The sequence below is a fragment of the Bos taurus genome, chromosome 2 (assembly GCF_002263795.3).
Source record: "Bos taurus isolate L1 Dominette 01449 registration number 42190680 breed Hereford chromosome 2, ARS-UCD2.0, whole genome shotgun sequence".
NCBI lineage: Eukaryota > Metazoa > Chordata > Mammalia > Artiodactyla > Bovidae > Bos > Bos taurus.
In genome coordinates, this window is record NC_037329.1 from 17,887,241 (window position 1) to 17,900,760 (window position 13,520).

The 13,520-nt window shown below is 38.7% G+C and overlaps 1 protein-coding gene across 4 annotated transcripts in view; it reads left to right on the forward strand.

Moving 5' to 3' along the window:
- The window catches only part of CCDC141 (coiled-coil domain containing 141), a 226,536-nt gene that overhangs the window by 88,023 nt on the left and 124,993 nt on the right, over positions 1-13,520 (forward strand). For 3 of the 4 annotated variants that reach the window (XM_005202265.5, XM_059875061.1, NM_001242308.2), the window contains exon 6: positions 8,811-8,927. The exons of the other annotated variant lie outside the window; for it this stretch is intronic. In XM_005202265.5, coding sequence (XP_005202322.1) covers positions 8,811-8,927 — 117 coding nt within the window. The remainder of the gene's footprint in view (positions 1-8,810; positions 8,928-13,520) is intronic. 4 annotated transcript variants of the gene reach the window in all.

A 13,520-nucleotide genomic window follows, 5' to 3' on the forward strand; every position in this document is an offset into this window, starting at 1 on the left:
AATTTTCCAGGCAAGAATACTGGAATGGGTTGCCATATCCAGTTAATGGGTTACTCCATGGGATCTTCCCAACCCTGGGATTAAATCTGCATCTCTTGTATCTCCTTCATTGGCAGTCAGATTCTTCACCACTGTGCCACCTGGGAAGCCCTTTCCATTATAGATTGTTAAAAGATATTAAATGTATTCCCCTGTGCTAAATAAGTTTTTTAAAATCTTTGAATTTAGCTTAATTTTTTAAATTGAAGTATAGTTAATTTACAATGTTGTGTTAGTTTCAAGTGTACAGCAAGTGATTCAGTTTTATATATATGTGTGTTTATGTATGTGTGTGTACATATAATGGAAAGGGAAGCCCTTTCCATTATAGATTGTTAAAAGATATTAAATGTATTCCCCTGTGCTAAACAGGTAGGTCCTTGTTTACCTATTTCATATACAGTAGTGTGTATACGTTAATCCTGAACTCCTAATTTATCCACTCCCCCACTGTGAATATAGTGTTTTGTCATTGGGTGACATAAGACCAAAATAAGGGTTGAATTAACTTATTAATGGATACTGGTATCTGATAGTTTCATCCAGTGACAGATATCCGTGACTTTCCAAATACTCATAGATTAAAATTTATCACAGAATTTCATTTTTAGCACATAAACTATTTCTAGAATTCACTTAAAGTTATGCAAAATATCCTAGTGTTTGTAGGAAAAGCATGTGATTTTGAAAGCAATAGAACCCCCTCCTAATTAGAATGCATGTTCCCACCGTTACTTTCAATGGCATGGCCTGTCAAATGTAGTAACAGAGGGGCTCTGGTACAGATGGTGTGGATAGCAATCCCAAATTTCACATTTACTTATGATATGACTTTGGGCAAGTTACTCAATCTCTGTGCCTCAGTTTCCTTTTCTATAAATTGGGAATAATAACAATATCTATTTATAAATTTGTTACAGAAATAAACAAGATTATATATGTAAAAATTCTTGGAGCACCGCTTGATATATGTCAGTGCTCAATAAATGTCCACATGTTCAGCATATCACTACATCTTTTGATGATTACTTTCTGAGCTTTACTGGATAATCACCAAATTAGCTAGATCCCATACCAGTTTTCTAAATCATTCAATAATCTCAGCTTTCTAAAATTATGTGGAGGGGGAATAAATGCCATTTCATGGCTTAGTATCCAGACTATTTTATTTGAAAGCTCAACTTTGTTTGTAAAATTAGGTTAAAAATCAATTTTCCTCTCCCTTTCTCCACCCTTTCACAATTTCTTTAGTTCATTTATACCTGTTGTAATTGATTACATTTTCATTAAACTTAGTTTTTCTCCTCAATATTCCGTTCAGTTGGACTGATGGCTTCACAGCATTTTAATTAGACACCATTACTTAAGGTTGGTAAGAGGATTGGGTGACACGCACTGCAACTGAATTACCTTCTCACCCATGGTAAGACTGCTGACATAGCTGTTTCCTGTGTATGCTGCCTAGAAAAAGCTCCGCACGGCTCCCACTGCATGCCTCTTTCCATTGTATATCCAGGTTAGCAGCTGCTCCTTAAGCTGTGTGCCTGTATCTTTCCAGCACCCTGAGCCCTTTTTTTCCCTGCCTCTGGCGCTGGAAACTGTTGGCTTTCCTTTTCTCAACACCACTGCCTCCCCATACCATGCAGGGAGTAGAACTCAGTCTCCTCCATCCTCATGTACATGGTTCCCAGAGATAAACAAAGAAGCCCGGTTAATAGTAGTGCTTTTCATAGGGTGACTCATAAGCAAATAAACTAAACAGCACACATTAAAAGGATAAAACACACTTTAAAATGTAATAGTTGTTTATCTGTTTGTATGATAGTTTCTGACTCTCACTTTTTCCCGACAACCCAGTGTTTCGGCCAGAGCTTCAGTGTGAACTCCATCAGGCGCATGACCTAGGATCTGGGATGATAAAATGAAAATGTCAAACTTTGGTCTCACTCCCAAGTAGACCTGTATGTTTTTCTCCCTTCTCTCTCTTTCTCTCTCTCTCTCTTTCTCTTTCTCATATGCACATATACTGCAAATGCCTCCCGATCATTTAGGGTGGAAATTAAATTGTACTGGGAAAATCACACCCTAGATATCTTAAGCAGAGATGCACATTACTCGGACACTGGGCTGGGTCTCTGTTTCCTTTCTTGAAAAAAAGACTTTCTTCTGCTGCTGGTAGGATTCTTCTTAATGGCTCAGAGTTAATGCTAGAAATAGAATTTAGGTCCAGAAACTACCACTGTATTGATTTTATTTGTTGGATTAAATAGTTTCCACTGTTTAAGTAGTTGGAAGTTAAGAAACTGCCTAAACACAAACAAGAGTTGAGGGCAATCTTGGGAAAAGAAGAAGTCCTTAATGTCATTTTTCTTGAAATATAGATGTGACAAGAGAAGTGATACATTAACATAAGTCAAAATAATTGGAAGACAGATACGTTAGCACAAGTCAGAATAATTAAATACATAAAATTATGATTCCAGACAGGGAGATAGATTATCTGCAAAGCTGTTGAAGTAACAGAAATTTTGCCTCAAGACAAGCAATGTATTTTAGCTTTCCTACTGCCCATCAATAGAGAATACTGGGATTTGATAATTTGTTGAGGAGATGCTAATGCCTTCCAGTTGACTTCAGTAATTCACGGAGGGCTTCCAAGTTCCACATAAGAAGATTGTGAGCTTTGTGCTCCTAGAATCTGAGATGAAGTCCAAATAATAACAAGCCAATAATTAGATCAGTCCGAGAATACATCTCAAGCCACATTTTGGGCAGGAAATTCTTTCTTTCCCTGCTTCTGAGCCCTCAAATGCAAACATCAAAGACAAAAATTTCATGCCATTTCCTTTTTCAGGGGGTCCTCCTGACCTAAAGATCGAATCCAGGTCTCTCGCATTGCAGCTGGATTCTTTACCATTTAAGCCACAAGGCAACCCCCCTCTAATATGTATTATCTCCTAATGGAGCTAATGGATATTTGAAGTCTGGTTATTGCCTAGCTATATACAGAGCACATTTGATGAGATTGCCTAATACAAAATAATAGCAACTGGTTTCCCTACTGTAAAAAAGGAAAAGCTTGTGGAAGCTAAAATGGTTGTTATAATACTAGCATGTCTTCAGGATCAAACCAGACATTAGAACTGTCACCTGTGGCCATCAACTATAATTGAAACCACCTTTTATTTTGATAATTGAAAGACTATCAGAACATCTTGAGTTGAAGAAGATACATAACTGATGCCTTTCCCCTCCTTTATCAGTTTTTTTGTTTCTATTAGCTTGTTATTTGACAAAAACTGTTCTGCATGTGGAAAAGAGAATGAAAGGACTTTGGAGAGATTTTCATCTTCCCTTAAGCATTTCTGTTAAGATGTTTGAATTGCTTATTGCTAGCTTGACTCCTCCAGCATAGTTTTAAACAGAGATCAAAAAAATAAGATCTGACTTTGGATTGTAGAACCAAGTGCAGAAAAAGAGACCAGGAAAGTTTATGGTCATGTGATGCCTAGCTTTGAGTGTAGCAAAAGTTCACCTTCTTGCCACCTGAGTCGTTTGTCCTTGACAGAGCATTTTTCTATTGCTTTTGTTCCCATTGTTTCAGTCCTGACTTTGGGGTGTGCTGTTGGGAATGGGGATTCTCAGTTTATCCTCATCAGGCTCTTCCTCTGAGGCAGTGCTTCTGGCAGGCCTGGCCCACATGTCCGTTCTCTCTAATGCGGCGTTTCCATTGAGGCCCCGTGATTATTCACAGGACTTACTTCCATATTAGAATTAAAGTCTGTAACTATAGTGTTGCATTTTGGTTTTCTCTTAAGAACATTCATAAACATAGCCTAATAAGAACCATTCCCTCTTCTCTGGACTTCTTCGGTTCTGCAGACAGATGTGGTGAAGGGAACTCTCTGACCACAGCCCCTCTGCCTCACGCTGTGGGACTCTCCTCTCGTTGCCTGTGTGACCTTGAATGACTTGCTTATCCTATTTATCTATTGAAAAAGCAACTGTCTCCTTTGTAGGAGGTGTAAAGATTGCTCGAGAAAATCTGAGACCTGCCTGGAGTAATACCTGACCCTGATCTAGGAAGGCCCTGTTCACTCTCTTTCCTCATTCTTATCTCCCAGCAGGGGTCAAGGTGAGACTGGGTTATTCAATATTGCAAAAACTAGCCTTTCCTTGCCCAAAGCTGATAAGTTCAGTAGTGTTCTCTTCTAAACTCCCCACTCTTTCTGGTACATTCCTGCCTCAGTTCTGCTTAACGCATCTTCAGTTCCCCAGACTGAAATGCTTACATCTCATCTAATCAAATAAAAAAAAATTGGGAAGAACCCATCTGTTATGTTACCTCTGCTTTCCTCAAAGCTGTTGTCTGAGCCCCCCTTTCCTTAGCCAATAAACTTCTTCAAAAGAGTCATTAGTTTTACTGCCTCATCCCTACTCAGTGACCCTTTCATGTTTACCAACCAGTATCTCATCCCACTGTTCTCTTGATTCTGCTATTTTAAATTGTCTGTAATACTTAGTCCTTAGATCTACATTTAACAGATTAAGGATATTCTGAATATCCTTAAATTATAGAAGCATCCAATAAGAAATACAATATAAGCCATAAATGTGATTTTTTAATTCTCTTAGCTACATTGAAAAGTGAAAAAAGGTAAAAAGCCATGTAAAAATGGGCTTCTCAGGTGGCACAATGATAAAGCATCCACCTGCGATGCAGGAGACACATGAGACATAGATTCGATCCCTGGGTCAGGAAGATCCCCTGGAGGAGGGCATGGCACCTCACACCAGTATTCTTGCCTGGAGAATCCCACGGACAGAGGAGCCTGGCAGGCTACAGTTGATAGGGTCACAAAGAGTTGGACACAACTGAAGTGACTGAGCATGCACACACACACACACATAAAAAAGTGAAAAGCAAGAACACATTTTGTTTAATCCAACATATCTAAAATAGTAGTTCAGCATTGAATCAATATTAACATTCTTAACAATATATTTTCATTATTTTTTATACTAACTATATGAAATCATTTGTGCATTTTATACTTAGAGCATATCCCAATTTGAGTTTGTCACATTCCAAGTACTCAATAGCCATGTGTGGTTAGTAGCTACTTGTTTAGGACAATGCAGGTCTGTACCATTTGACTGAGTTTTCCTGGTATCTCTATTTAACTTCCAAGGCACCCCTTGGTTTTTACTGAACATCCCTGATTGCTCTTTCTGTGCATCTTTGTTGATGTCCCTTCCTCTTCACTCTGTCTTCCTTCACCCTCTGGTAGGTGTTTCTTTCCAATCCCCACCTCCCCTCTGCAAAAAAATCTACCCCACTCCTTCTCCACCTTAGTTCTACATCCTCTGAGCACTGAGTACTTAGAATCTCATGTCAGACAAGTGAGATGACCACAAACACATCACTTAGATCAATCTAAAAGGTAAGAACCGGGAAGAGAAAGGAATGATATTCTCATTTTCCCCCTTAGTCCATCATCACCCAGAACCAATGCCCAGTGCACACTCTGAATTTTTGTTCTTTCTTTCTTTCCACATGTTTCCAGCTCTCAACTCCTGTTTTTTATCCTTTTGCAGGGCCCATGTTCAAAGAATGTCCTGATGCATCATTTAGTGTCCTTATCACTCAGGCTTTGGGATAACTGCTGATATAATCTAATGCTTATAAAAAATGTTCTTGGAGTATCTATGCAGCTGTCTGCAGTCGCTACGCACAGGATACAGTGACTGATTTACATTATGGTTGACATGCTGTCGGTTATTTGGGGTGTCTTGCTTTTACATCAGAAAGACTCAGTCTATTCTGTGTGCATCTCACAGCACATAAAGTAAATCTGATCTAAGATGCTGCTCATGTGTGTGACTGCCTCATGATGAGATTTAACACCCCCATGATGAACCATTTTCTTCTGAGTGTTATGCCACTTTGTTTTCAAGTTTCTTCCCAGGGTGCATTTGGGTAGTAAAAATGTATAGCCCTAGAGACTTGGTATGCTTTATTAGGCAGGTGTATGACCAGGATATATGGAATACCACTGTAGGTCTTGAACTACATTCTCTTATAGGAAATATGTATGGGCATGCCCAAAGGAGTAGTATCCTTTGGAGGTTAAAATAGTATTTGCCAAATCTAGGGGATGATGTCAGAAGATACCTTAAAAAATCAAAATAACTGACTCCTTCCTGGCATTCATCACTGTTGACATGTGTTAGATGACAAATCTTTGACTCACAAAATCGAACAGGATTATCTGAGGGATCAGACTTCTCACCTGTTTTTAGAGATTAGTGAGCACCTGTTTGTCCCCATGTTTTCTTCACTCAGATTCTGTATTAACTTTCCCTATTAAAGCATTCTTGAGATTTCTGAGTTCCTACTACTTTAGATAAAAATAGATGAAGCTCACTCCTGGCACTTAATAAAATAAAGGATTTCTGAAAGTTAGTTATATTCATGAGCCATTTTTCTTTGATAAAACCCTTAAATCATCCCTTTTTTTGTTTTTATGCAGGCCTATAGCATCTTTTGTGAGATTTTTAATGCAATTTAATAAATTAATGTACAAATTTGGTAGCTCTTGATAAAATACTCTCCAAGGGTTCTAATATGCATGCAATACATATCATTTAGGTCTAATTTCTGGGCTGCCAGAAAGGCAAACCACCTTCAGAGAGTTATAAACACATAAACACAGTACTTTAGATGTGGGCACTGGCTAATGGCTGTATTATGCACAGAGTACCAAATATTCTGAAGAGAATGAGGCAGACTTCACATGGAAACTGCTTCAGGGTCACTATCAGTCTTTTCTTTGCACTGACACTAGCCTAAAATGCTGGTTAACAAAGGTTTCCAATTAGCAGAAAGCTGGAGAAACCTTCTTGCTGCCCACTTGACTGCTTATTCCATGCTGGAAAATGCTAAGTCTTGGTCTATATACTTGGTCTAGATCTATACCAAGTATAGATCTAGCTGTGTGATGTTATCAGCCCTGTAACAGTAATGGAGGGTATTATCCTAAGTAATCCCTAACTTGACTTCTCTGTAGTGTGTGTATGTGGGCGGGGTGGATATATGTTTATTGTATGGACCTTCAGGACTTCAGGACTAACCTAGCTTTCTCCCTGGCCACATTCCTCCATGTTATAAAAATACAGAGAAATCCTGAGGCTGCTGCAGCCAAGATAAAGTAGGCTGGAGAAAGACACAGAGTATATTCTGGACAATGCCCACCACTTTGAGTGGGCTGCTGGGATTCATTTCGCAAATGTGAAGTAATTTCCCTTGATGACCAAAGACTTTCTGTTACCTGAAGATAACAACAGGGCACAGTGGAAAGAGCATGGACTTTGGAATAATATAGGTTTGGGGACAAATCCTAGCTCTGCCATTTGCTATTGGCCCTGGATACGTTGCTTAACCTCTCTTTATGTCGGCAAGGTCAATATAGTATCATACTTGTTATAGAGCTGTTGAGAGAAAAAGAGATGATGCCCAGAAAACAACTAGCAAACTGTCTAGCACGTTGTGGGTTCTTAGGAATCAGTAGTTATGATGGGATCATAAGAATAATGCTGTATAAGATTTGAGAGTAAAAATCCAACTCTCCTTTAATTGGGACAAGGAATCTGTATCCCAGGGCCACATGTTATTGGTCTCAGTTCAGTTCAGTCGCTCAGTCGTGTCCAACTCTTTGCGACTGAGCACGCCAGGCTTCCCTGTACTTCACCAACTCCCAGAGCTTGCTCAAACTCATGTCTATAGAGTCAGTGATGCCATCCAACCATCTCATCCTGTGTCGTCCCCTTCTCCTCTTGCCTTCAGTCTTTCCCATCATCAGAGTCTTTTACAGTGAATCAGTTCTTCACACCAGGTGGCCAAAGTATTGAAGCTTCAGCCTCAGCATCAGTCCTTCCAATGAATATTCAGGACTGATTTCCTTTAGGATTGACTGGTTTATATTGCCTATCCCTTGTCCAGCACATCTTCCCGACCCAGGAATCGAACTTGGGTCTCCTGCATTGCAGGTGGATTCTTTACCAACTGAGCTATCAGGGAATTTTTTTTTAATCAGTCTCATGTCAACTTATATGATCATTCTTAAAAAAATGCAGCTTGTTTTATGTCTTTTATTATTTGTTGTTTTAATGCTGTGTAAGGTGTGTATTGTAAATCAAGTCTAAATGATTATAAGTTATGTCCTTAGCTATTTATAAGGTCTGTGGAATTTTAGTAGCTTCTCCATTCATTTTTTTGGATATAGATATTCAGGAGTTGTAGCAAACTAAGTATTTGTACATTGTCTTCTAATAGTAGAAATATAATTCTACAAATGCTATTTCATATCTTCACTTAACAATGTAACTGTACTCAGATTGATCATCTTATACAGAAAAGAAGATTTATATTCTAAAAGAACGCATGGTTTATAGACTGTGTGGGATCTCTTTCGGTTCTTGTTTGTTAGGAGATTTTGAATTTGAATTATTTTCTTCAAGCTATGTGATCCAGTGAAATATGTTGTTTTTATAATTTAGGGGTATTACTTTGTTTTTTCTCTTAAGCATGTAGAGACTGAAATGAAGAAAAATGAAAAGATTGAAATGAAGAAAAAACCTGATCATATTAATGAAACACATGAGTTTATATAAAAAAAATTGAAGTAGTTTAAGTTTTAAAAACATGGAGAATTTTGATTCATTTATTCTAATATCTGAAATTTGACCTCTCTTTGTTGCTTCTTACCCAGGTCACATGTTGGTTTCAGAAAACTATAAGAGATTTAGAGGAACAAGGTCTAGGTACATCTCTTTCAGACAATGAGGAGCTTATTCGTAAGCACGAGGAACTGATAATAAAAGCAAAGGTAAGAGACTCATTAAAAAAAATGACTGAAAACTGCATGGACTTCTCTTGAATACACTTCTATAGGTAATATAGTGGAGTAGTAAAAACTGGTTTTGTATAGTTTGCTTGCTGTTTGCATTTGTTTTTTCCTTAACTTGTTTCATGTTCTTAGTTTTGCAAAAAGTAATGGCTAACAGTCAGGCAACCACTTGGAGGTGCTTAGATGTGTGAAATGGAACCATCAAGTGTTGAGAGCAGGAGGAGCAGAACAACCTCTATCAGTGTTCCTCTCGCCATTGAGTCTTGTTGTTTGGAAATTGACTTATTTGTACATGTGAGAGTCTGTAAAGATTTTCCAAGTTTTCTGGTGCTCCATTTTGATTTTTAAAAAAACCTGTTCTAGGTAAGCACAATCTGCTGCTTCCTCTCCCACCACCCTTCCAAACCCATCCTCCCAAACATGTAAAAATGTATTGCTTTGACATCGTTATGTTCAACCATTGCCTAGTAGGTTGGCCCATTGTGTTCCAGAGCTTCATGACTTAGCTGTACCTACAACTATCAACTCCCCAAGATATTAATAACAGAAAGTTCTCTAAATCTCGATTCTGATTAAAGTATTCATTGTTTTCACTCTACTACAAATGGACTTTCAGAATATAAGCTCCTCCTTGTTTCAGACAAGTTGACTCCTTCTTTTCAGGGTCCTGAGCCACTCAGGAGCCAGTTATAGATCTCATACAGAAGCTGAGTATTACTCCATATACTCAGTAAGTAGTTTTGGGGCCAAACTGGTTTTGAACTGAGACAGAGAAACCTCTTTTTCTAAAGCATCCTTGCAAATAAAGTTATTTTCTAAAAAAAAAAAAAAAATGTTTTCTGAGAATTGCTGTTTTATTACTTCCTACAGAGTATTCCATATGTTGTAAGATTTTCCTTCAACTATGGGCTGGCCTTTGGAACCCCTGATCTCAATGGCATCTTTAAAGACTTTTAAACATTGAATATCTATTTAGAGATGAAAGCTCACACATAACTTGTTGATAAAAATTGATGACAATGGTCATCAGTTTGTGACACTAGATAATCCAATGGCAAGGTAACTGGTTATTCAAGACAGCAGAGGTCCCTGTGTCACGTGGGTTGAAAAAGACCCCGTCAATGTAGATGCAGAGGAGGGAGTGACACTGTCCCAGGGTGACCCAGGATGGCCTTTCAGAGGAAGGGATTTGAGCAGATAAATGGAGTAACGATGGTTGGTTAGGCGAGCGTGATCGTTCCTCAGTTAGGTAGAATAAGGGAAAACAATGATAGACCAATTTATCTGTGATGAGAGTTAAAGGTCTGGGCAATGTTCAGTCCAGAGACGGTAGACCCAGGGCAACTGTTTCAGAGGCCATCCTTACCCACGGCCATTCCCTGGAGAAGATATGCTAACAGGGCATGGTCTTTACAGAGAAGTAAACTTCGCTGGATGAAAAATAGAAGAGTATTCTGAGGCCACAGAAGGTGGTCCTAGATAACCTTAAAACCCCTTTTAAGTTTTAGTTTTATAAAAGAGACAGGATTTAAATTACAGTAACTATTATGCTTATTAAATTTAAAGTAACATGAAAAACACGTTTTCAGAGATGGTTGAAATGATGGACTAGACTGGAAAAACGGCCACATTTCTTAAACATGGAGATAGCATCTTCGTCATCTTGGTATTCCCAGCACCTAGGATAGTGTCTGGCATTTTAAAAAGGGTGTCTGATTCATGTCTGCTTTTTAAACCCTCTTTCCAGAAGAAAGAAACATCCTTTTAGTGCATTTCTGTGATTTGCTAGTGACTTTAAGTAGTGGCTTAGCCTCCTTTTAACTACCTAGCCATCCTTATCTTTATGTATTTATTTTTAAGTGTTTGGTCCTCAGCATAGAGTTACACAAACTCTAATTCATCCTAGATCTCAGGGTTGGCTTCTTGGTTTATTTTATTATTTTTCCTTAATCTTATCTTCCTCACATCCCCATTCTCATAGGCATCTACTCTAACAGTCTATGTCTTTAGACATATTCCCATTCTTAAAATATATACAGAGTTACATGTTTTCAATCTCCATGAATTGTATTAAGGCATAGATTTCTTGTGTTTCTTTCCACAACACTGGTTGCGTCTCACTTACATAATTCTTTGTGATCTTCACTAGGGCGATTGCTAGATGCAGCGTAACTTTCGAAAGTCCTGGAACATAGATACTGGTGTCTTAATTCTACCCTTCATGATGTTGGTTGCCTTCCATTTCTTTATTCCTTACAATGCTTGACCTTCTAGTCCACTGACTCTTCTACTCAACTCCTCGCTGGTCAGCTCTTCTGCTGACTTCTTCACTTCAGCTGTTAGGTTTTTCATGACCAATCCCTCACACAGATTCTGCTGTCATAATTTTTTTTTTCCTGCTTCATCTATCTAATATCCTTCTTTATATCCTAACATGTGCTTTGTTCATATATTAAATTTTTGGTCTGTCTGGTGCATTACTTCTTGGTTCTCATACGTAGGTATTTCCGTGTGTAGTTTGTACATCAGGTGTTATTTTCTCCTGTGGGTTAATATCCCTTGGGATATCAGCAGCTTCACCTGGTAAGGCGTGGGAGGTGTGAAAGCCAGTGCTCCAGCTTGTCCTTTTCTGGGTGAATTGGCTTCAGGGTACAAGGAGATGCCTCTGAGAGCTTGTTGTTAGTATTAGGGCTCTACCATTTCTGGTTTGCTCCTTTACCCCAGACACACACAAAGGAGGGGACTCCTAGGAGGACCTCCCACTGATTGGACTCTGAACCCTGCTTTGTTCCAAAGACCCATTTCCCATATTCTTCCCAGCTTACCTGATGGAGAGTTGAAGAGGGCACACCAAGAAAGAGTCAGGTTGCTTCTCTTTTATATATTAGCTGTCCACCTGTCAGAGTCCAGTCCTTTTCCTGTTGATCTTCTCTGGTTGGTACTGGGTTGGGGCTCTGATTTTCTTTCCTGAAAAGGTACCTTGACAAACAATGACCAGGCAGGTGGGGAGAGAAAGCATCACACCGAGAAAGTTGTCCCCTAGCATATCTCCTGGCTAAGGCATCTGACCTTACTCTACTCCAGAAAGCCATGTGGCCCTGACACTGAGAACTAACCCCTCAAGGAAGGTTCTTCTCTATAAACTTTACCTCTGCTTTGTCAGCCTTTGCAGGAAGGAAAAGCTACATAATTTGTAGGATCCAGTTATAAATGGAAATATGGAAGCTTTTCTCAAAAAGTTACTGAGATTTTAATACAGTAGCAGCAGAGTATTAAACCAAGCATGGGGCCTTATAAACAAATGTTGCTGTGTGGCACAGGACACTTACCCATGATGCTGGTCCTGTTTACAACGTTCAGATTTTTGAAAGGACCTAGAGACCTTTGCTTGGAGAAGGCAATGGCACCCCACTCCAGTACTCTTGCCTGGAGAATCCCAGGGATGGTGGAGCCTGGTGGGCTGCCGTCTCTGGGGTCGCACAGAGTCGGACACGACTGAAGCGACTTAGCAGCAGCAGCAGCAGAGACCTTTGCTGGTCAAACATTTTCCTTAGCCATCTTTACTAACTCTTCCTACCTGTGCTAGCGTGTTTTCTAAAAATAAAGATTAGTTTACTATATCGGGTTGCATTTACATAGGAAAAAACAAGTCTGAATTCCTGCTGTCACTCACTATGCCGTCTTGGGTATACTTGACCTCTCTCAGCCTCACCTTCCCCACCTGAAAGGAAGAGCCATGAATAATTCAATTAGAAGATATTTGTGAAGGTGCCCCCATTTTAGTTGTGCTTCCAAAAATGTTTCCTCTCCCATCCATGGTGTAAACATCCAAAAAATTTATATCTGTGGTTTTTAACCATGACATTCCTCATTCTTGGAGGAAGAATCCAATTTTTTATGTCCTTACACAGTAAGTGGAATATTACACTTGGATTTTCTTTTTTCTTTTTTTTTTTTTTTGAGTGGGGGTATAAGGATAAGAAGGGGGAGTGTTTCTTTCAAAGGAGATTTAACATAGACATAAGGCCTCAAGCTGCGGATTCATTAATGAACCACATATAGATAATCTGGTAACACAGAGGAAGGTAGGTTTTTCTGTTCTGACAGCTAAGTCGGACAGCAGTGAGTTGTTCTGTATTGCTTGTTAGTCTACTCAGTATTTTCCTTTTAAATAAACATTCAAAATCCCTCTCTCATTGCTTACTGGAATGCATTCAAATACAAAATATGACAACTTCAAATCTTTTAATAAACTTTATTTATACTGTACTGAAAGAAATGAACTAAAAAATTTTAATACAACTTTTAACTGTGAGTAATTTTAACTATGAGTATTAAATTATACTTTCTTTAAACATGAAAAATATTTTCCTTTTACATATGGAACAGGTTAAGAAATAGCAGGTATGGATGATTATAAACCACCCTTTGGTTAAGCACCTTAAATACGCTTAGATTTTATCCTGTATCAGTTTGGTGCCTCAAGGCTTGAATTCAAAGTCTGGAGCTCAGAGTTGTTTTTAGGGGGTATTAAAATAATATATTAAGAAACACTTCGTTATTGTCTCCTTT